This window comes from Pelodiscus sinensis, chromosome 13, assembly GCF_052426305.1.
Source record: "Pelodiscus sinensis isolate ZL-2025 chromosome 13, ASM5242630v1, whole genome shotgun sequence".
Classification (NCBI taxonomy): domain Eukaryota; kingdom Metazoa; phylum Chordata; order Testudines; family Trionychidae; genus Pelodiscus; species Pelodiscus sinensis.
Window position 1 is genome coordinate 8,171,848 of NC_143064.1, and position 24,376 is coordinate 8,196,223.

Sequence of the window (24,376 nt, forward strand, 5' to 3'; positions counted from 1 at the left end):
GTTCACACCAGAAGGTGAGGAAAAGGATACGAGACCGTGATTCCCCTCACTCTACAAACAGAACAAGTCTATAGGGCTATGTTGACACAGCAGTGTTGTTTCAGAATAACTGGCGTTACTCCAAAATAACAAAGACTTCACAGCAAGCCATTATTCTGAAATAATGTTGAGCTGGAGGACTTCTTACTTTGACTCCTGTAACCCTCATTTCATTTCACGAGGAGTAAGGAAAGTGGAGGGAAGAGTGCTCTTCCTTTGACTTCCTGCTTTGTCGACAGTGCCAAAAGCCAAATTAAGCTATTATGACGTCAGCCACACTATAGGCATACCTGAAGTGCCATAGCTTACATGGACGTTTACCTTGCTGTGTAGACGTGCCCTAGGTGTTTTGACATTGACTTCAATAGCCAGGATTTCACCCTATGTCCAACCCCGCCACACTGTCTGTCTTGTCTATCCAGGCTATAAACTCTAAGGGCAGTGGCTGTTTCTCATGGTATGTGTGATCCTGTTCGAAACCCTATATTTGTATTTCGGCTGGATCAGTGCTAGTGTAAGGCCACACTGGAAAGTGCTCTGTCCATGTCAGTATACACATAGGCTACGTCTACACTGGCCCCTTTTCCGGAAGGGGCATGTAAATTTCAGCAGTCGTCATAGGGAAATCCGCGGGGGATTTAAATATCCCCCGCGGCATTTAAATAAAAATGTCCGCCGCTTTTTTCCGGCTTTTAAAAAAGCCGGAAAAGAGCGTCTACACTGGCCCCGATCCTCCGGAAAAAGTGCCCTTTTCCGGAGGGTCTTATTCCTACTTTGAAGCGGCGGACATTTTTATTTAAATGCCGCGGGGGATATTTAAATCCCCCGCGGATTTCCCTACGACGACTGCTGAAATTTACATGCCCCTTCCGGAAAAGGGGCCAGTGTAGACGTAGCCATACCCTTAATGTGTGTTTGCCTTAGAACATAAGAGCATAAGAATGGCCATACTGGGTCAGCCCAAAGGTCCATCTAGCCCAGTAACCTGTCTGCCGACAGTGGCCAGCGCCAGGTGCTCCAGAGGGGGTGGACTGAAGACAATGATAAAGCGATTTGTCTCCTGCCATCCTTCTCCAGCCTCTGACAAACAGAGGCCAGGGACACCATTTCTATCCCCTGGCTAATAGCCTTTTATGGACCTAACCTCCATGAAATTATCTAGCTTCTCTTTAAACTCTGTTATAAACTCTGTTGCCTTGCAACAAACAGTAACCAGCATAACTAATTAGCACAATAAAAAGCAGTCAAGACCATATGGTACCATCCCATGTAAAACTGAGCGATTCCTTCAGCTAGGGTGACCATATTTCCCTATGCCGAATATGGGGCACCAAGCTGGTGGGGGATCTGCCGGTGCTCAGGGCTTTAGCCCAACGGGGGGAGGGAGGGGGGAGCTGCTGGCGCTCGGGGCTTCAGCCCTGCAGTGTGTGCGTGGGGGAGCCGCTGGCCTCCTCGCACAACAGGAGGGAGGGGTGAGGAGCCGCCATGCTCGGGGCTTCAGCCCCACAGTGTGGGGGGAGCCATTTGCGCTTGGGGCTCCAGCAGGTGAAGCTCCAAGTGCCAGTGGCTCCTCGCCCACCTTCTCTCCCTGCAAGGATGAAGTTCAGCCCCCCAGCAGGCATGATGGGGAGGGGAGGGGAGCCGCCGGTGCCTGGGGGTTCTTCAGTTGACGACCTTAGTGCTGGCAGTTCCCTCCCTCCCCTCTGCTGCTGGGGAAATATGGGATAATGTGCCCGTTTTTTAAAAAAAGTCGGGATGCAAGTAGAAGGTCTGAAAAAAGGGACTGTCCCGGTAAAACCGGGAGGGATGGCCACCCTGCCTTCAGCACTATGCCTCCTATCACCTAACAGGAGAGGTCTGAAGGATGGATGTTGGCTACCGAATCACCCAACAGTACTGCTTCCAGCTTCCGAAAGCTCCTTGGAGATCTTCTGTCCGCATATTGACCCAGTCTGTCCCTGGCCACCTACTCGAATGCATTCTCACAGAAAAATGATAAAAGACAAGAAATCTCTAACAGCTATGGGGGACCATTTCCCCCAAATCAATCCTTCCTGGCCTGTTCTTCCAGTACTTGTCCTCAAGGGAAATCGGCACAACACCTTCCAAAGCCGAGTCTGGGAACTTAAATTTATTACTCGGCTAGACCTTAAAGCCATGGACTCCACAGCCACTCACTGGTTTTATGGCTCATTACAACAATTGGGAACACATACCACTGCCTGCTAAACCTTAATTGCCCACTTCATTTTAAGTGGTCTCCAACAGCATGTGTAAACCCCTTATGCTTAACAATCTAACCCTCAATTGCCCACTTCATTTTAAGTGGTTTCCCACAATGTGTGTTAACCCCTTCAGTTGAACAATCTGTCCCAGTTTGTATTTCACTCTGACACTATTGTTTTCCTTCCCCAGACCTGAAGAAGAGCTCTGTGAAGCTCCAAAGCTTGGCTTCTACCAAGAGAAGTTGGTCCAATAAAAGATATTATCTCACCTATCTTATCTGTCTCATCTCCTGGGACCAACATGTCTACTCCACGGCAAGCAACCTGATCCCCTGGTGAGATACAACTGTTGGTATGTCCACACTACAGAGTTTTGTTGGAAAAATGGCCGTTTTTCTGACAAAACCTGAGTGACGTCCACACTGCAATCACGTACTTCCAAAAGTAAATCGAAAGAACAGAGGGGTTTTTCCGGCATTGGTAATCCTCTTTCTATGAGGAAGAAGCCTTTTTCCGTCAGAAAAAGGCGTGTGTGGATGGGGAAGAGGGAGTTCCTTCGAAAGAAGAGGAAAGAGGAAAAAGCACAGGTGCCCTGGTGGCCAGTCCGTCCATAGTAATCACAGCTTAAATGTGAGATAGTGTCCATTCAGTCTTCTGAAAAAGCACATCTCTGTTTTGATGAATTTTTATGTGTGGACACTCTCTTTCGGAAGAAGGTTTTCAGAAGATCTCTTCCAAAAAAAGGTTCTTCCTAAAGAAGCCTGTAGTCTAGACATAGGCTGTATCACAGAACAAAGTGGTATGGCTGGAGGTAAACACCAGGGCTACGTCTACACTGGCTCCTTTTCCGGAAGGGGCATGTTAATTTCAGCTATCGTAGTAGGGAAATCCGCGGGGGATTTAAATATCCCCTGCGGCATTTAAATAAAAATGTCCGCCGCTTTTTTCCGGCTTTTAGAAAAGCCGGAAAAGAGCGTCTACACTGGCCCCGATCCTCCGGAAAAAGCGCCCTTTTCCGGAGGCTCTTATTTTCCGGAGGCTCCTACTTCAAAGTAGGAATAAGAGCCTCCGGAAAAGGGCGCTTTTTCCGGAGGATCGGGGCCAGTGTAGATGCTCTTTTCCGGCTTTTCTAAAAGCCGGAAAAAAGCGGCGGACATTTTTATTTAAATGCCACGGGGGATATTTAAATCCCCCGCGGATTTCCCTACTACAATAGCTGAAATTAACATGCCCCTTCCGGAAAAGGGGCCAGTGTAGACGAGCCCCAGAAAAGCTTAGTATCACCAGTTATGTAAAGAAATGGCCACCAGTGGGTACTTTAATCTTCCTTCTTATGTCTTTTTCCCATCAAGTGGAATCAACAGAAAGAGGAGCAAAAGAATCCAGAGTCTTGCCAACGTTCCAGTGATCTGCATGATTGCATGTTCAAATAAATAATTGCTTCAAATGTCAAAATTTAAAGTCTAATTTCAGTTTTCCAATCTGAAAACATTTGTCTAGCATGCTACAAGCTGAAGCAAGTAATTAAACCTATATGAAAGAACATTAGACTGAAATTTACTGGATCAAACAGTCTTAAATTGCTATTGATGTGATAGGTTTCTCTGAGATGGAAAAATGCTGCAATTTGTTTAAAAGGGCATATATTTAAGATTTAAAACAGTCCTGATTCCCTAATATTCAAGTAATGGAATGTCTACACTGAAAAAGAGAATGAAAACATGAGACATCTAGACCAGTGTTTCTCAACCTTTTTTTTTTTTTTACAAAGTACCGCTTTTTAAAAATAAATACATACATAAATAAATAAAATAAAATGTGTAAGTACCTCTACAATACCTACAGTTTTCACACACACATTTTTTTCCCTACCATTGCAACACATTTGTTTAAACAACTTAATCGTAGCTGGATGGGCAATGAAATTTTTGGGTGTAAAAAGTACAACAATAATAAAGCGCTGTAGAACTTAAACAAAATTTCAGTTTTCTCCAAATTTCAGTTGTGTTGATGTATCCCCCAGACTTCCCTCAAGTACCCCTAAGTGGTACTCGTACCACTGGTTGAGAAACACTGATCTAGACTACAACTCCCATGAAGCACTTCCAACTTGACATAGTTCAGATTTTGACTGTTCACCAAAACACTGACATTTTCTGCAGGATAAACAAAACAACCAACCAACCGAATATGTTTTGACCAGCTCTAACAATGACTTTTGTACATGGCTTTGAGATCTACAAATGAAAGCCACTAATGACTATTATTACTGACACTAGTTTTCAGGGAAATGTTATTTCTCATTTTGAAATATTTTAATTATTTCCCTGCCAAAGACATTTTGTCATGTAATATGTTGAAGACCTGTGGATTTCAACAAAGTGACTGCAGTACAAATCCTTATATTAGCATTTATCTTTTATTTATACCCCCAACATTTTCAAATTCTAGTATAGCAGTGTTCAAGTGTGCAATTTTAAGCTAATATTTAACTGGAAAATGTGTTTCTCTGCCCAGAATGCAAAAGAGGACACAATATGAAATGTTGTAAACTTCATTTTTCCCTTCAATGGCTTCTAATTCCAAAATGAAATTGAAGAGCTACACAAGTTTTCTGTCCACTGCAAGACTGAAAAAAGGAAAGAAAAGGAAAGAAATTTACAAACAGGGGCTCAATCTTACAAATCTAGCTTATGTGAGAAACACTTAGGCTATGTCTAGACTACAGGCAAAAGAGAGCATCCACATTGCAAAAGTGCATCGAAAAAGCGATGCACTTTTTCGAAAGATAGCATCCACATTGCCGGGATGCTATCTTGCATGTAAGCAGTGATTGTTATGGACAGAATGGCCATCAGGATACCTGTACTTTTTCCTCTTCCTTCTTCTGAAAAAACTCCCTCTTGCCTGTCAATGCATGCCTTTTTGTGAAAGAGCTCTTTCGCAAAAAGGCTTCTTCCTTGTAAAATAAGGAATACCAATTGCACAAAAACTCCTCTGTTCTTTTGATTTACTGTCGAAAGAATGCACTTGCAGTGTGGATGTAACTCAGGTTTTGTTGGAAAAACAGCTACATTTCCAACAAAACTCTGTAGTCTAGACATACCCTTAGGCTACGTCTACACTATGAGTTTTCTCGGCAAAAGATATTCCAATGAGGGACTCATTTACAAGAGTTGCGATCTCATTTGCATATTTTCTGCCAATCCATTTTTGCGCTAGGGATTTTTGCGCAAAAACAAGCCGTGTGGACATTTCCTTTTTGCACAAAACCCCCTTTTTCTGCAAGATCGGTATACTCCTTTTTTGGGGCATAAAGATCTTGCGGGAAAAGGGGGTTTTGCACAAAAAGGAAACGTCTACACAGCTTGTTTTTGTGCAAAAACCCTAACGCAAAACTGGATAGGCAGAAAATATGCAAATGAGATCACGACTCATACAAATGAGTCCCTCTTTAGCACCCTTTTTGCTGAGAAAACTTGTAGTATAGACGTAGCCTTAATGACGCAACTAGTCCCACTACAGTCAATCGGTTGACTCATCTGATTAGGGATTACTGTCATCCGACATTTGTAGCATGAGGCTCATTTGAACACAACTCCAAATGAGAACAAAGAGGAGAGCGGGGCATAAAGATGCAGAATGAGTTCCAGAAGCTTCCTCCCCAGTCCAGTTCCAGGACTGATAACATTTGCTGGGTACATTTTCTGTCTGCTGGCTGAATGCCCGAGCTATTTTGATTCAATATCAAGCTGAACATTTAACAACTCCACAACACACAGAGCTAATTACAAGATTATTGTCATCTCGTTCTCCTATCTGAACTCCCTTCTGCATTGCCCCTGTTACAATTCTGCAGCATGTTGGAGAAGGAATTACTCCCGCATGTTCTGAAAACGGAGGCAACTACAAATAAATAAATAAAAATCCTGCAGTGTTAGCAAGGAGTTGTTAGCAAGTTTACTAGTAGCACCAGAAATGGTGGGGTGGCCTGGACATGTACTTTTGGGGTTCTAGTTATTATTCCAATGTAAAACACGGTAAGACAATGATACTCACAGCATATGCTGAAGGCTGCAACTTAAGTGCCGTAGCCTGTATGCAAATATATGCAAATAGCTACATTGACACTGATGGGCATAAATACAAAGATTAAGGCAAGATTGCACAACATGCAGGCCCCATTTAAGTCAGATCTGCTGATATTAATAAAATGCAATAGTTATCTGATTTCCACCCCTATGACAGAACTTTGAATGAGCAATGATAGTCCAGCAATTTAACTACTAAAACACATAGCAATTGAAGACCATTATATTGATTACAACCCAAGCCCCAGCCCCAGTCCAGAACTTTCTCACCCTGGCCTTGCTGCCTGGCTCCACCGCTGCCTAGCTGCCCAGCTCTGCCAGTGCCTTGCCACGTGCCTCTTGCCGTGCTCGGCAGCTTCTGCGCACGCACCAACGTGGCCTGGCTCGGATGCTGCTGTGGCAGATGTGGCAGGTGTGCTTTGCCACTGCCTTTTGCCACTCTCTGCACCCCTCCCTCCTGGCTGGCCAGCAGTTCCTAAGCAAGCTCCGCTCGCAGGGAGGAGCTGCCGCTGTGGTAGACGCAGCAGGCGTGCTCTGCCGCTACATCTTGCTGTCCCTCACCCCCGCCACCAGCCGGCGGCTCCTGTGCACGTGGCCTGGCTTAAAGCTGCGTGGCTCAGCACTTGGCTCGATGCTGCCGCTGGAGCCCCAGCAACGAGCCCGGGAAGGAGCTCACAGCGCCACGAGTTGAGTAGCCCTGGTCTAGACCATCCTTGACAGATATGTATCTAACCTGGTCTTAAATATCTCCAGTGGTGGGGATTCCACAATCTCCCTCTGCAACTTATTCCAGTGTTTCACTACCCTGACAGGAAGTTTTTCCTACTGTCCAATCTAAACCTCCCTTGCTTCAGTTTAAGCCCATTGCTTGTCCTATCCTCAGAGGCCAAGAACAATTTTTCTCCCTCCTCTTTGACTACTGTCTGCAGCAAAGGGGCCTTAGTCCATTTGTTCAAACTCTAGAGGCTTCTTCTCTGACCTCTGGAGGTCCTGGCTTCACTCCCCAATGATAACTAAAATCATACTTTCGTTTCAGCTACCAAAATAGCCAAAGGAAGAAATGAAGCAAGCCACCTTTGTTCTCCTTGGTCAGTTTGTCAGCCATGTCCCAGTGCTCATAGCTCCGCAAGACGTTGTTGGTGATGTTTACATGGCTGGCAGCCATGTGGTGGATGCGCTGGGGAATGGTGATGGTTCCTGCTGACGAGGACCCAGCCGTGCCTGTGCTGCTCCCAACAGAACTGACTGGCGATGGACTGAGAGACATAGGGGACGGTGTCTCTGTGCTTCTGGGGGGAAAAAACAGAAAAGAGAACTGTTCTCACGCAACCATCACTTCCTTTTAGGGTAACCCGACACCAAGGCCATGTCTACATTACAGGGAAGATTGACGCTGCTGCGGCCGATCTTCCGGGGTTCGATTGAATGGCTCTAGTGAAGACCTGTTAATTCAAACTGAGAGGCCACCCCCATCGGCGCCAGTACTCCTGTTCCTCATGAGGAGTAAGGAAAGCCAAAGGGAGCAGTTGCTCCTATTGACCACCTGCTGTATGGACAGTGATTTAAGATACATTGATTCCAACGTAGTAATTAACGTAGCTGGAGTTGCGTACCTTAAGTCGACCTTCCCCTTTTAGCATAGACGTGCCTCAAGTGTGAAAAATCTGGATAGGGAATGGGGGATAATAGGTACCTGTATAAGACAAATCCCTGAATATGTCCCTATACAACTGGGATAGGTGGTCAGCCTATTTCATTTTCTCCCTACCAGACTTGGAGCCTTCACATCCAATCCAGACCCAGGAGAGGAGAAACACTCTCCTGCTTTACAGGAGAGGTTTATAAATTGCAACAGATCAATTAAAAAAAAAGACTTTATCCCTCCCCCCCCTCAAATGAACCTGTTATTTAATAAAAAAATCCCTCTGACAAATAGAAATCTTTCAAAAGAAGAAGTATCTCATAGCTGTCATGATTTGTCTACCTGCTGCCAGAAGCTGCTATTGGCAGCTAGAAAACACACAATGTGTAATATTGGCTTATTATCAAAGAATTTTGTGGCAACCACAATGACAATTTGCTACAAATACAGTCACCACAATAAGCAAAGTGCCATTCTGAAAAGCCCCCTGCGGAGCAGTATTAGGTGCTCAGGGGGCCTGTACGATTATGAATACCTCTATAGGGTTCTTTAAGGCTTGGTATGGAGATTTGTTTCTAATTGCCAGCAGTTCATCTGCACACTGTTTTATAAAGAGCAGTGTTTTAAGTTACCTACTTAGTGCAGCACTAATGTTCTCATATAGATTTTCTTTTAATTCTAACACCAGCAATTAGGAATCACCTGCTGGCTTGCAGGCAGCCCCGGAGGTCAGCCACTGCAAACTCACATGCTTAGAACTGCACAGCACTGAATGCTCCCTCGCAGCTATTCGCCTGGGAAATTGGTCTTTTTCAACAAGAGGAAGGGTTCCAAAAATCTCCCCCCCCCCCTACACTCTCTCATTTGGAAGCAAATGCATTGGATTGCCATAAAAACCTCTTAACAGAGGCTGGATTGCTTCTGGCTTTTTCTCCCCAGCATGGAGGAAACTCTGCAAAGGGTTAGGGGAGAGATTTTACACCCTTTTCTCCACCAAGCAGCTGTCACTGCACCAGCTGTGGAGCAGCAGAAAGATCATGGTGTTCATGTCCTACCTGATCCATCATCCACAGTGGTCTATGTGTAACCACCACCAGGCAGATCTGAACCTCAGACCTCTGGGGCTTAGGGTAGTAGCCTTTACAGCTTGAGCCATAAAGCCAGCTGGGTCTGAGCCTAGGCAATAGAGCCCCCTTGTTCTTTTCTTTCTCTGTAAGTGGTCTAAGTGCCACTACATAGGACAGTGAACCACACTAGGGCTTTGTCTACACTATTTTTGCGGAAGAGGAAATGCAAATGAAGTGCTCATTAGGAAATCTTGTGCTCTCATTTGCATAGTCTCTTCCGATCCTTTTTGTGGAAGAGGTTTTTGCGAAACCTCCCCTCAGTGTAGACGGGGCCATTTCTCACAAAAAAAACAAACAAAAACCCTTGTGTGCAAGATCTCTTATTCCTCAAAAAAATTATGTTTACAGGATCTTGTGCAAAAGGGATTTTTCCCCCCTGAAAAATTGCCTCGTCTACACTGTTGGTTTTTTCGCAAAAACCTCTTCTGCGAAAAGGATAGGCAAAGAATATGCAAATGAGAGCGCGAGATTTGCTAATGAGCGCTTCATTTGCATTTCCTCTTCCACAAAAAACAAACAGTGTAGACGGCACCTAGGTGTGTGGGTTACATATGCAAAGACTTCTAGGATCAGTGCTGGAAATGGGGGAATGCAGCCACACAGATTCCATTCATCTTACGCACGGGGGCAAAGATACATGCAGGACACCTCATATCTTGCACATGTTGGCTGTTGCCAGGTAGCTCCTGGACTAGAGGAACAATTTGCCCCGACAGAAGGGAGAGAAGAGTTGAGTACGGGTGTGACCGCTATTGCATCTACACACGTCCTAACCCGAAGGGAAGAACACATCCTCCTCCTACTGAGATATCATGGATTACGGACGTCACCTGCTCAGCTCCATAGCTCTTCCATAGAGCAACTCCCAAGGCATCAGCAGTTAGTAGCTATTTGCACAGGTTATATCAAAAGATATGCTGCCGCACGAATGTTTTCTTTTTGAGTCTCCAAACATGCTGGTAATTTGCCACCACCACAGCGTCGTTAATGTACGGAAGAGCTGAACAGCTCTTGATTAGGTCTGGGAGTCGTTAGCAATCATGCAGTATCCAAAGGGACCCGGAATATTTTGCTAATGCCACTTAAAACAAGCTGACGCACTTGAGCCAAATAAAGTGCCGTGTTCATTGGCTCTCGCCTGTTGTGCAGGGGTAGGTGCGGTGCCATTATTGCTGTGGTGAGTCTATTAGATCTCGCTAGCCTTGTGCTGACTGCAGCTGAGGCGAGGAAAAATTCTGTAATGAAACCAGGGAAATTCGTTTCCTTGCCAGCCTGGAACTCAGGCCAGCTTTGCAGAGGTTCACAACCCTTTCTGCAAAAGGTTGTGAGGCTGAAGTTTTCTTGGCTTTAAAGCCTGAGCCGGGCAACCCTCTAAACGTGCTAAATGAGTGTTCAACACAAAGCGCAGGTGGGCTCCCAATGGAAGGTAAAACAGGCTGCAGAACCTCCCAGGAACCAAAAGAGACCCCAGCACTGAGAAATGAACCCCCTTTGGCTTCTGGGTATATATCGGTCACATATAAATGTAGGCTGGAAAGAAGAAGGAGGTTTCTAGCAGGGGTGGCGGGTATAAGAGGCAGGTAAAGGCCCTGCCTTCTCAAACCGCCAGGCATGGCCCCGCCCACACTCCGCCCACAGAATGCCTACTGTAGGCATACTGGGAGCGCAGTGTTGCTGCCCCCACCGCCTGCGCTCCATGTGCTCTGGGGCTGGGGAGGCTGGGACCGCACACCCTCCTCCCTCACCGTGGCGCTAGGGGGTGGGGCCTGGGCAGAAGTGATGGGGTTGGGGGTGGAGCTAAGATCTTGCCTCCCCCAGCCGGACCTTCCCCCACCGCCCATGGTTCTGGAATAACCTCTGAATAGGAGACAGGGATTATATGCCGGGGACTGGATTGATGATCCAACAGAATCTATCCAGTCCTATGTTCCTCTTTTCATCTGGTACCAGCTGGTCTGAACCATTTCTCCCCATGCCTCAGAACAGTGGCACATGTGAGGTCTATCACATAATTTTGTAATGGGGTGGAACTGGACAGTGCTTGTCATTCTGAGGACCCTGCCCATGTAATTTCTAGACAGCAGAAGGCCCAGCTCTGGGTGGAGTGCAGCACTGTGTCTGCATTGCTTTAGTATGTCAGATCGCATATACTATTTTAACAGCAGCCTCCTCACACTGAATTCTTATTATGTGCAAAGCTCGTATCTTGGAATAAAAGAAGGAAGCAGGCCCTGCACAGCAGGTGCACTTTTACTCACTTATCTCTGGAACTAGCCGCGAGACAGCCAGATGAGTTTTGATGTCAGATGAAAGTTACAGCTACCCAAATGCTGGGTAGCAGCTAGCTCTGTCCCGAGGCTGGGCAAGAATTTTCCCGTTCACCACAGAGTCATTGATTTTAAAGCCAGGGGAGATCATCTAAACTCACCTCCGACATAAAGAGGCCAGAGAATTTCATGAAGTGACTCAGGCACCAAACCTGTAACATGGAACACTGCACAATTTGCACATCTGGAAAGAGGCTAGATGTGACGACCAGATGTGATGTGGCACTCGTAAGTTTCCTTGCATATCCCATCAGAAGTGTTGCATGGAAGCAGTGGGCTACATTGTTGCAAATACATTTGCACTCAGTGGGCTATGTCTACACTAGCGGGTTCTTGCGCAAGATATTCTTGCGCAAGTACACGTCCACACTGCCATGTGCTTTTGCACAAGAGCATCCATGGCAGTGTGGATGCTCTCTTGCGCAAGAAAGCTCTGATGGCTATTTTAGCCATAGGGTTTTCTTGCGCAAGAAACCCCTGCCGTGCATCCACACAGCCCTCTTGTGCAAGAGGGCTTACACCTATTAGGAAAGAGCATGGCTCTTGCGCAAGAAGCCCTCTCTTCCCACGCTTTATTGTAAATCTTCTTGTGCAAGTGCGGGCAGGCAGTGTGGACGCGCCATTCTTGCACAAGAACCCACCAGTGTAGACCTAGCCAGTGGAGTCACAAGGTGGTAGTGCCGAATTTGTTGGGGGGTGGAGTCCCTTCTGGAAAAAGTCTGTTAACATTGTCATCATGCCTTGTCTTTCCAGGCAACTATTATTATTTATTTTGAGAGCACCTGCTATGTGTGAGGTTCTCTGCAAGCATTTAAGGCTGATCTGCTCTGACAAGCTCCCAATCTAGAGAGCTCTGATAGACTGAACTAGTTTCATTTTAGAGGTCCTTTATATCTGCTCACTCAGGGTCTGCTTAAGTATCCTCCTGGATGGTCTTAGCTAGGATACATCCACTCTTCAGAGCTGCTTCTGTAGCACAGCAGTTTGTCCACGTAAAGGGTCTCCAAGTACCTGCTAGTATTTGGTCCATGAAATTTGGACAAAGTGCAACCTATTTTTTTTTTTTTACAGAGTACTCAAGACAAACCCGCTGAAGATAATGGGATTCTTTTCACTGGCTGCGGTCGCCTTTGGGAAAGACTCTTGGACATTGGAATCACCAGCAACAGACCAATCAAATAGTGATGATTCGGATCTGGTGATGATAAAATAAGGATGGAAATAAAGGGCGAGTGCTTTTTCTGTTTTGTCTGGACTTCCATGCATAGCCTTGAATGGGAAACGAGGAATATCCATCCTAGAGTACAATATTTATCATGTGCTAAAGTAAGATAGCAATGCTAATATACCTTCATTGACCATCAGATCATAATTACATGACTGAGATTTTATATGGGAGGTGAGGGTGTTTTAGCATTAATATAAAAATCCAGACACCTAAGTGCCTTCACATTTTCACCACTATTATGCCTTCACTTTTATTAAACAGCACTTATCGTATATCAGTGAAATATTCATTGGTGTTCCTTTACTGAACAAATCATTGAAAAAAAATCACTGCAATAGAGGTTAACTTTACTTTAGCTTCCTGAAATAACACAGGGCTTGCTATCGAATTAACACCTATTTTTATAGCCCTCGTTCAGTTTAAGGATCAACTTGTCAAAGAATTTGGTACCAGCCCATACAAAGTGCTCAGTTCAGCTGCGTGACTGGAACGTAACTGCACATCGTGTAAACTTTTAGTATAAAATAAGAGCTGATCTTTAGTCTTGAATGATTACCACGACACTCCCATCCCCCGTGCTAACTGTCTATTTCCACAACAAAGTATTCAGTGGCAATACTCACTTTCCATTGCCTCCCCAAGGAGAAGGGGCCTGGGAGGGTTTTGAAGAGTTCTGTAAGAAATAAAAGCATTAAAGTAAATACAGGAGATGGTTCTCTGTTGGTTCAGGAGGACGGCAAATAAGAGGTAGAGCACCATAGTAACGATGGCCAGGCCTGGCGCTTCTTGTTTTAGCAAGAAGAGCTAGAGGGCATGCCGAATACCAGCCCAACATTACCATGTCCTAATAAAACAGCTGGCTGGATAACTAGTAGGCTCCAACCAGGTGCGTGAAAGTCATTTGGTGAAAGATTTGATCTACCAAAACTCCAGTAAAATCAGAGGCAGTTCATAAAGAAGTGGTTTAATTATCCTATTCTGCAAAGTTAGCTCTTCAAAAGCTTTTCTCCTTCAGGGGGTTCTGCAAGCTTTTCCCCGGACAAAGGAAGTTTAGGGTTTGAGGCTTGAGATGAGGGGGTCCTATATATTGTAGGTGAATGTGACGCCGTATGTATACAGGATGAGGGGAGGAAAAAAGAGTCTGATTGTAGGGATAGGAATGAATTCCCTTGCTTTTTATAGTGTGTATAAACACAATTTCCCTTCCCACAGGGAAGCTGACAGCCTTGCCGAGCCTCTGGGCTAGGTGGGGGGAGAGCTGGCACCGCACTCCTGGAAGGGGCGGAGCCTCAGGCAGAAGGGGCGGGGCTGGGGCAGCCAGTTGTGAGTATCACCCAGATTGTGGTGGCTCCTCCCAGAGCCTCATCTTTGCCTGGAACGTCTGATGGCAATTTATAGGACTTGGGGGCTCTGGGCACCATTTCTCCTGCAATAGCAGTGGCTGGGCGTCCTGGGCCCTTTTGAAATGCTGGGACCATGGGCAACTGCCTCCTTTGTCCCCCTCCCATCAGAACTACAGATTCTCTTGTTTGTGTCAGTACACCACTTAGCATATTGTGGGTGCTACCATAAGCAAACCAAAAATAAAGCCCAGGCTTTGCCAGTGCTGCATAGATTGGACAATACCTTACTCAGCAACAGTTGTAATTAAAAGCGGTAGAATCGGGGCATATAGTTATGTAAGGCAAGTGACAAGTCCCCTCTCTCTCTATAGTCTCTCCATATATAGCCACTACACACAGTGTCTTTCTTGCAAAGATTTAAAAAGGCATTCTAAAAATTCAATTAAGCTTTGCAGCACCTCTGCAAAATGTTGGAATTATTATTATTATTATAATACCCACTTGATTACTTTAATACTCATTTTGCATATGAAGTCCAAGGTCACAAGGAGAGAGTAAGCAGTAGCCACGAATAAGCTGTTTCTCTACTGACTCCTCAACCATAGTTTTCAGAGAAAAATGATGCAACTAGATAACACCATCCAACAGACAACACCAGGTTTGTTTGTGTGGTCTTTCCATTTCCTTGAGACGTCAACACTGAATGGAATAGTTTGGATTCAATGGTGTGTGTAGGAGTGCAGATCTGTGTGTACGTCCACACATGGGAAGGGCAGGGATCACAAAAATAATCTGGAAGGTCTTCAAACCATGACAAAGCAGGCTTGACATTAGCACTTCTGAATGCCAAGGGAGTGCAACCGGTGAGAGCTGAGCAGAAACAGGGTTCCCATTCCGTGAGAACTTTTGAGGGTTTGAAAAATTGTCTTGGCCCAATTCAGGATGAAAAGCAAAAGAAATCTCAAAAAACAACTGAATTGGGTCGATGTTTTGTTTTGATCGTTTCAAAACATAATGTTTTGGTTTTGACCTTTTAGTTTTTGAACATTTTTAAACATCAATTAATTTATATTTCAAAACTAAAAGGCATTTTGACTTGAAAAATTGAACTGCTTTGTTTAATACCAAAATGAGACATTTTGACAATTCTGAAACTTTTTTTTTTCTCAAATAGCAAATTTATCTAAGCTCAATCGGTCCTGCAAACAATTTGGCTGTGTCTACACTGGGCCACTTATTCCAGAATAAGCTGCGCGCTGTCTACACTGGCCCCTTGAATTTCCGGAAAAGCAGTGACGATTTACTGTAAGAAATCAGCTGCTTTTCTGGAAAAGCTATGCTGCTCCCGCTCGGGCAAAAGTCCTTTTTCCGGAAAACTGTTCCGGAAAAGGGCCAGTGTAGACAGCCCAGTAGTCTTTTCCACAAAAAAAGCCCCAATCGCGAAAATGACGATCGGGGCTTTTTTCCGGAAAAGCGCGTCTACATTGGCCACAGACGCTTTTCCAGAAAAAGGGCTTTTCCGGAAAAGCATCCTGCCAATGTAGACGCTCTTTTTCCGGAAATACTTATAACGGAAAACTGTTCCGTTTTAAGCATTTCCGGAAAAAGGTGCCAGTGTAGACACAGCTTTTAGGTTTTGACAAATCTGCATTTTCTGATGAAAAAATGTTTTGGTGAAAATTTTCTAATCTGGTCCTTGAAGCTCTAGTGAGTCACTTCTACACTAAAAAGTGTGCAAAACTTCTGTTTGAACAACAGCTTTGTTTAAAGGACCAACCCATTTAGTAAAAGGCACTGCCTCAGCTGCCCTTCTGAAAACCTTTGAACCACGGCTTTTTGGTGGCAAAAATAAAAGAGAGCATTAGGAAAGTAATATTTTGTTTAAATTTTCCTTTCTTTAATGTGAGTCTCTTAGACCTTGAATACAAAGAGAACATGAAATTCACACAGGCTACATCTACACTACATGATTCTTGTGCAAGAATCCTTTTGCGCAAGAGTTTTTGCACAAAAACTTCTTGAGCAAAGCATGTCCAAACCACAAAGTGAATCGCAAAAGTGATCTGCTTTTGCGCAAGAGAGCGTCCACACGGCATGGACACTCTTGCTCAAGAAAGCTATTCACAGAATAGCTATCAGAGCACCTGTGCTTTTCCCCATAGGAGCGTCCACACTTGCCTTCTTGCGCAATAGCTGTAGCGCTAAAAGCAGTTATGCCTCAGAAAAGGAGGTTTACCTATGGTGGAAAAAGCCCTCTGTTCTGCCATTTAACTGCCCATTTAATTGCACAAGAGCTCATTTGAGGTGTGGACGCTTTGCAGGATTTTGTACAAAAATAGCTGTTTTTGCATAAAACCCTTGTAGTGTAGACTTAGCCACTGGGTGCATCTACACAGAAGTGTTATTTCAGAATAATGGCCGTTATTCTAAAATAACAAGATGAGTGTCTACACAGCAATTCCATTATTTCTAAATCAATTCGAAATAACGGACAGTTTATTCCGACTTCTGTAAACCTCATTCCACAAGGAATAACACCTATCCCGAAAAAGCTATTTTGGAATAGCGGTAGTGTGGATGCTCCACTGCTGCTATTTCAAAAGAGCTCCTCCCCAGGGCCATTCAAAGTAATTACTCCCCAGTGCCTCCTGGGGCTCTAAATCGAGGTAGCATGTCCACATTAGGGAAGCCTGCCCCGGACTAATTTGGAGGCTTCCCTGTAGTACAGACATGCTATTCTGAAATAAACATGCAGTGTAGACATGCCCACACAGTCCAAGCTTGTGTCTAGCTCATGTTTACCAAGCATCACATTAGTACACAGCACCTTCATGAGAAGAAATCTCTTTTTTGTGTTATTCAAGCGGACGCTCTAAAAACACTTTTGAGAATTTTAAACTGCTTCTCAAAATATTGGCTTAATTCTTTTTTCCCCCTGTAAATCCACTTTGCTCTGCTCTGATAGAGTAAAGCGGTCTTAAAGTGAGGGTAAATTATATTTATATCCTCTTTAAGTTTCCTTAACACAACTAAAGCAGGATAAAGTGGCCTTTGTGTAAAAGAGAATGAGGCCTTTTCTTGGAAATAAATGTTTGAAAAAAGAATGGTAAAATAAAAGCTATCAAACTTTTCCTTCCCAGCCAGGCTATTATGCTTTCAACAGATAGTCACCTAAATTCAATCTAGAATAAGTCTGAAGTAAGTAGGAATTCATTCCATGGAAGATTCTTGGCCAGTGAACATTGGGTCTAAACCCAATGAAGTCAACAGAAAGGCACCTGATGATTTCTGAGGGCTTTGAATGAGGTGCTGACCAAGGAACGACACCATTAAAGTCGTAGGGAATTGGTCAAGTGCAGAAGTGAGATGGTCATGGCATGGTAGGGTTGAACACAGAATCAGATCAATTCTCTACTCACTGGTATCCTGCCCACATCTCCCATAGCTGAGGTTAAAGATGTGGCTTATGTAGTGCAATGTGAGTTGCATGAGGCTTCAGGGCTGGGACAAAGGTCTTTCTGTCTCAGCACAAATTAAACAGACTAAAGATTACCTTAAAATATTCCATCAGTGATCTGGAGTACTTCATAGCATGGTCCTTCTTTAGTTTGAACATTCTCAAGTAGAGGAGTGATAAGCATCGGTAGCTGCAGTATTTAGGAAAGGACTGTGTTAATTCCATTGCTTAATGAAACCTATAAACTACAAAACAAATGCTGACCTATATATTACAGTCTCTCTTCCAAGGTTAGAATGAGAAACATAAACAAATGGAGAAAAATAAAAAAAAATGAACGATGGCATTAAAATCTCATCCTGATAACAGTATAAATTAGACGAATAAATGTTTAGTCAGCTGCTGAAGAAATCCATTTGTTATCCTTTAATAGTTTAATGGAAAACAAGAATAATGATCGCGTGTAAGCTGCTTAAGTAATTCAGTACTTTTAAAGTCCTCGAGGATTTTAGCTGCTTCTACATTGTTGCAAGGGGACTCACCATAAAACTGCTAGTTTCTTCTCTCCTTCCGTAGCAGAGGAGCCTGTGAAATTCTTGAGTCTCATTGCATACCTTGTAAGAAAGGTGAGGAGGAGAGGAAACCGGGTGTTAAGATGCTTCAAGGAAAACTGTTGATGCCGAGAAATAACTAGATCCGCTTCTCAAACGACAATAAATAATGACTACAGTGTTTCACAGTAAAGGGATGAGCTTAACATTCAGGAGAAAGCAACGCTTAAAATTTGGAGGACTAAAGTAATCATCAGCCCATTATTTTTGAGTGTGCTAACGCTGCCAAGATAATGTTCCGGCCAGCACGCTGGGGTGATGAGCACTCTATTAGTTTGCAATGAGTACTGGCCAAAACCATCAGGTCTCAGTCCTGTTTGCACTGAAGAGGAAAATAATATACAGCTTCATTTTATATGTAATAGTGTGGGGTTTGAATAACCCTTTCCAAATCCCACTCATAAATGCCTCTACAAAGTCTTTAAAATATTTATAGGTGAAGTGGCATTAAATAAAGGAAAGGGCATGTTCGTAGCTTTTAAAGTTCTTAGCCCCATTCATTTATGGTGCTTGTCTATTTTGTCTTTCCTTTCGGTTTAATTGATGATGTTCAACATTTGGGTGATAAAAGGTTGAGCATTCCTCCTACCCCCTCCCTTTAAAAGTTGCTTTAACGGAGCACACTCAATTCCATGCATTTAGTCTCTTGAAAATCAATTCATCGCATAAAATCATTGTTCTGAGCCTTAATGCAATTTCACAGGTACTTGTGTTAGAATAAGTAATAGGGTTCACTCTTGCGTAAGAAAGTTTTAAGGTATCCAGGCAGTCTTGATGAGTTCTCATTTACAAGAAGGTAATGGAGTGGTAGAAAGCACTTTTTTCCCGCTTCCACCCCTGTCATCACATCTCCGCATGCTTTTTTAGCCCAGAAACCTATAGCTCTTTAGTATTCTGTCTTTCGTGCTCTTTGTTATTGCTCCAGTCACACTGAATGAACGTGGTCGAAGACAGAGACGTGTTTCTCTTCAGGATTTGCAGTGTTAAGTTAGGGATTTTAGTGTTACAATTAGTCTCTACGCCTCTAAGAGGCAGATCTCTGACATTCTGAGTCACCGTGATGCTCCACTTGTTTTCGCAAATAAAAGACTGCTGCAGATACCCATATCACAGAGCAGTTAAAATGACCGGAATAGATAGAACAAAGATCTGCCTGTAGACAGCATTGCAGTGGGGAAAAGAAATATAAATCTCGTCTATACAAAACCCAGCTGCAAAAATCTATATTGAAGTTACATTCATGGCCAATTTTTTTTAAATGCATGCCTAATTTGCACCATTCCCACTGTGTCATATGCAAATCATGTGTTTGCATGTGCAAGTGGTCATGCTTGCACAGTTATAATAAGTGTGTGCGCAAATTAGACTCAATTGCTGCATGCCCAATTTTGCACATTCAGCTTTGAAAGTCAGGCCCTACGCAGCTTCCTTAATCCCACATTATACTCTTAACTCAACAGTGCTCACTGGGCCAGGATTTCCCAACATTCCTTAGCTCTCTTATTCTGTGAAGAATCGTATTGTGAGACTCTCTCAAAGTTCTGGTGAATCACGAGCAGATGAGCAGAGGTTTCATCTTCTTACCCGTGGAACTGTCATTCAGAGCTTCTTAAAGGACAAAAGGGACTATTACATCATCTAATCTGATCTCCTGCATAGCACAGGCAAGACAAATCAAACTTCATCCAAAAGGTCATGATCAAGCCCAATCGTAGCAGGGGCGGTGTTGCTTTAAAAATGTAGATAAAGACAACATATACCAGTGGGTCTCATCTTTCCTATGGAAGGGATATGAGGATGGCTCCCAGAATCTGGAAAGGGTGAAGAGCAAAATTCCTAGCATACAAAGTCAACTACAGACATCAGCATGGAGAGCCATTTTACTAGTGCAAAACACAGGTTGTGCTCCTGCTCTATGGAAGTCAATGGGGGGTTGCCACAGCCTTCAACACGCACAGGACAAACTTTTGGATGCTAATGTGAAGCATGCTAGAGAAAACCCTAAGATAGAGAGAAACAACCACTCAGCTCTGCTTCACAGGTTACTTACTGACTGTAACGATATTTCTGACGTAGCATGCTTCATCACTGGATCTCACAAAGGAAGTCGGTAACATTACCGCCATTTTACAGAGGGGGCAACTGAACAGATTTGCCAAAGGCCATAGACCAGCCTAGTGGCAGGGCCAACCTAGTTCTCCTGGGTCCCAGTACTATGCTCTCTCCGTTAGGTCACACTCCCTCCCTGATATAACACTCTCATGCCAGTCATCCTATTGCTTGCTTGCCCATATCATCTCGTGCTTCTGTACTGCTGCACATAGACTATATTAAGTGGCCCACTGTTGAAAGATGCACAATACAATGATGGAAGGAGACTACCTTAATTCTTCATTTCACTGTGCTTCAGGGTTTAACTCGATCTTAAGTGTTGTGTGAACATCATTTTTGTGGCATAATCACTTTCTTCTTCTTTTTAACAAGTGTTATATGCAAATACGTATTTTAAAAAATGTAAAAGGCTTATTATTTACCTGAGAGTAATAGCTTCTTCAGATCTGACACATTTTATTATGTAAATAGCTCCTCATTCAAAATGTAAAACATGCATTTTTGATAGACTCTAATAATTAATCGGCGACAGTAGAGCCTCTCCTATAAACAAGTAATACCAAAGCAAACATTTGGCTGATTCTACTTTTCTTTTCTCTGGTAGAAATTAGGAGTAATCTCACTGAAGTTAATGGTGTTACACCAGTGTAAAAATGATGTGAGGAAATGTAGAATTAGAGCAAATGGGCAAAATCCTGATGGTTTTGCCCACAATTAAATTTAATCCTATGGATTTCAATGGGATGATTCATAAGCAAAGTGAGCAAAATTTGACGCATTAATTACTCTGTAGAGTAAATTCTATGGAGTCTACCTTTTAGGGCAGAAACCTGTGCTGATTTTCAAAAACTAACTCAGGCATTTTAAGATTAAGCAAAAGCTCTTCTGCTCTACATTGAAAAATTACATTTAAAAATTAACTCACTGAATTTCAGTTGCTTTATATTTCTTTAACATAAAAAAAATCCTCCCTCTCTCTCTCTTTCGCTCTGTAGTTACACACATGAGAAAGTTGCTCTCTGGATGCGACCTTGTATACCAAGTTACAGCCTAGAACAATTTTTTACAGCCAAGTTATAAACCTCTGCAAAAACAGGGTTTATAATAGAAATCTTGATCGACTCGTTTTAATGTTTTGAATTATAAAACTACACCTTTTAAAAGACAAGTGTCATTGCCAAATGGTGAAATTACTATACTTTACTTCCACCCACTACATTTCAATTTTAATTTTATGAATATTGCAAATTATAACACTCACATTATAACCTCTAAAGGGGATAATTTATAAAAGCAGTGTCCATCAATTATAAATTTTCCATGACATTAATAAAATGGCAAGAACTAATTATGATGACTTCTCAGATGAAGATGCCTTGGACAAATCATTAATATGTTGAAATGATATTTTTTAAAACAGAGCAGGTTCTAATTAGGACTGAAATGAGATTATGAAAATGATCACAGAAAGGACATTAACCTGATGAGTTCCACAGTCTCTGAGTACATGGTGTATGGAGATTTAGCTTCTAATGGATCTCGCTCCATAGCATTCCCGCACTCAATGAAGGAGAGGGCAGCATCAGCATAATTCACTGCTTTGCCGAACTTCTCCAACTGAAATAGGAAGGTGAAACCATCAAGATGATGCTTTAGGTTTTATTTCCAGCTAGAGAGATCACAATGTATACAAAGCAACACTGACATTAAAAATGCATACATTAAAGAATGAAAGACAGGTCATGTTTTCACCAAGTGGTACAGATAAGAGGGCCAAGTCCTCTGCAAGTCTAAGAGTGTAGGCGGGCCCGCTGGGGGCAGTTTTGCCAGGGCCTAGCAATTAAAAGGGTCCTGAGGCTCCTGCCATTGTTATTGTTATAGTGGAGGTGGCTGGAATCCTGCGCTCTTTAAATAGCTGTGAAAGTGCCGCGCTGGGTGTTCTGCATGGTTCTGAGGGCTGTGTTTGTGTTTGTGTGTGTGTGGGGGGGAGGGGGGGAGGCAGTGTTGAGGGCTGGTTGCCTATGGCCCTGCTCCTTTTGCCCTGGGGCTACAGATCTGACCCCTCCTTCACCTTGCCTGCGGGCCCGTGACGGCCATCAGCCCAGCTGAGTGTAAGTCTGTTGATTTCAATGGAGGAACACTGATTTATCCCAGCTGAGGGTGAGACTCGGTCTTAAAAAACTCCATGTTGCTCCTTTGCTGCACTAAGGACTGCATTTGAATGCTCGTATGCAAAAGGCAGGGAACAAATCCGTGCCACTTGCCATGAAAAACGAACTTTCCTTTGTGACTCTTGACCTTCCTCCCACCCCAAAATCACATCACTTATCTTGCAAATGACAGCCTGAAACAGTGTTTAAAAAAAGTAAAAATATAGCACCAATAAATATTTTATTTTACTAGATTTTTAGTGCAAAAAAGGTTTTTAGCCCTGATAATGGCTGTGATTAAACTGACTCAGACATACTGATTTCTTTTTTATGTGTAATGAATATTATATATGACACTTTTATAGTAAGTATTTTATAATAGTATTTAACATTTTCAGTTTCTGATAGGTAGATGTAAGACTTTTACTAGTATGACATTTCATGCAAAAGAATCAATAAAGCTTAAATCTTCAAAAATGTCTTTCTATGTCTCTATCAAAATATTTTCCATGTACCTGCACACATTTTCTATTCACAAAATGGCACCTGCTAATAACAATAGATTAAAGAAGAGCTTTATAATGGTGAAAGATACTAGGATGTTTTACTCTGCTGTTACCTTTTAGCTCTTCTCATGAGACACATTCCATGCTCTCTGTTTTCATGCGGCGTTATCAGGTAGGTTCCTACCCTATTGTTCTAATTGCACACAATTCAGCCCCGCAATAAAAGCTCATTTTGTGCGTGACAGATGCCCTCTTGGCGAACACCAAGGGGAGTGAACCAGGGATCGGCAGAGTTAAAGGAATGAGCTGCTACAGCTTGAAGCTTTGTGCAGGCTGTAATGACTCACAGCCTCTGTGGATTGACACAGAGGGGGACATGTAGTGCCTTCCCCAGTGGGTTATGCTTAATCTACAGCACCTGCTGAACAGTCAAAAGGGAAAGCAGATCTCATCTCATTCCTCTCTTTTCCGCCAATCACTTCCCTTGATTTATCCGAGGGAAAACCTGGCTTCAGGTGTTCTTTGGAAGCTAGTTTTAGTGTTGCTTTAAGCTGAGTTAGCAAAGGCCCCTCCTCTCAGTCAATGGTGCTAAAGCCATGGGACCTAATTCTGCTCTCACAAACAGCAGTGTAAATCCAGGGTAATTCCTAGGAAGTCAATAACATCTCTCTAGCTTATTGATGGTGCAACGGAGAGCATTATCTCAGGAACGCTGTGCGCTCTATGGAGTCATTTGTTCCAATGACACTCAGTGTGCCTAATTATAAATGAGCGGATCCCTCGCCCCTCTTCCAGGCAATGCTGCGTTTACATTGGGCCATTTCAGCATACTCCAAGTGCCCTCCCTTTTCCCGGAAATCCCTTCTCTGCGCGAGCACGGCAGCATTGTTTTCACCTCTCGTTAACATTTCCTGATGCTTTGCTGGGGTCACGCACATCATCTTCCCAGGCACAACATCACACCTTTCAATTTGGCATGCTTCATGGTGTCAGCACAGTGTAACCAGGAACAATTGTGTCCATAGGACACCTAATGCCATGGGACTATGTGGAACGTGAGTTACTTGGAGAAATACATGTGCAACTGCGCTTGATGATTTTATTTTTTTAAACAAGGCCTTAATCTTGGAAAGAAAAGGCAGCTACACAGTTCATGGGCATTTGTCGCTGCCAACAACTTACACCGCAGCGAATGGCCTGGCATTGCAATCAGAGCACGGGGAGTGTCAAAATACATAGGACATGAAAGGCCTGCCTGCGGGCAGCAACATGATGTGCAATGCCTTCTCGTGTTAGTTCTGCTTGGGAAATGCCCCCCATTCTGCAAGCCATAGTCAAAGGTAAGAAGATGGAAGACAGGTCAACACTGTCTTGAGTGAATCAGGCTGTGGAGAAAAGTGGATTGACATAGCATGTTGAGACCATCATGTGCTGGAGTCTGTAAATATTTGCCAGTGTAGAGCGGGCAGGTTTATGTGTGTTTTCCTTAAAGGTCAATCAGCTGCAGGAGTTGTTGTC

At 43.5% G+C, this 24,376-nt stretch overlaps 1 protein-coding gene across 4 annotated transcripts in view; it reads right to left on the bottom strand.

Annotated features, from left to right (window-relative positions):
* AFF2 (ALF transcription elongation factor 2) overlaps nucleotides 1–24,376 on the bottom strand; it is a 463,868-nt gene that overhangs the window by 13,365 nt on the left and 426,127 nt on the right. For 3 of the 4 annotated variants that reach the window (XM_075941078.2, XM_075941077.2, XM_075941080.2), the window contains 5 exons: nucleotides 21,683–21,819; nucleotides 18,022–18,093; nucleotides 17,576–17,669; nucleotides 13,303–13,352; nucleotides 7,430–7,644 (listed from right to left, as the gene is read on the bottom strand). In XM_075941078.2, coding sequence (XP_075797193.2) covers nucleotides 7,430–7,644; nucleotides 13,303–13,352; nucleotides 17,576–17,669; nucleotides 18,022–18,093; nucleotides 21,683–21,819 — 568 coding nt within the window. The remainder of the gene's footprint in view (nucleotides 1–7,429; nucleotides 7,645–13,302; nucleotides 13,353–17,575; nucleotides 17,670–18,021; nucleotides 18,094–21,682; nucleotides 21,820–24,376) is intronic. The other variant, XM_075941079.2, reaches the window with a different exon arrangement.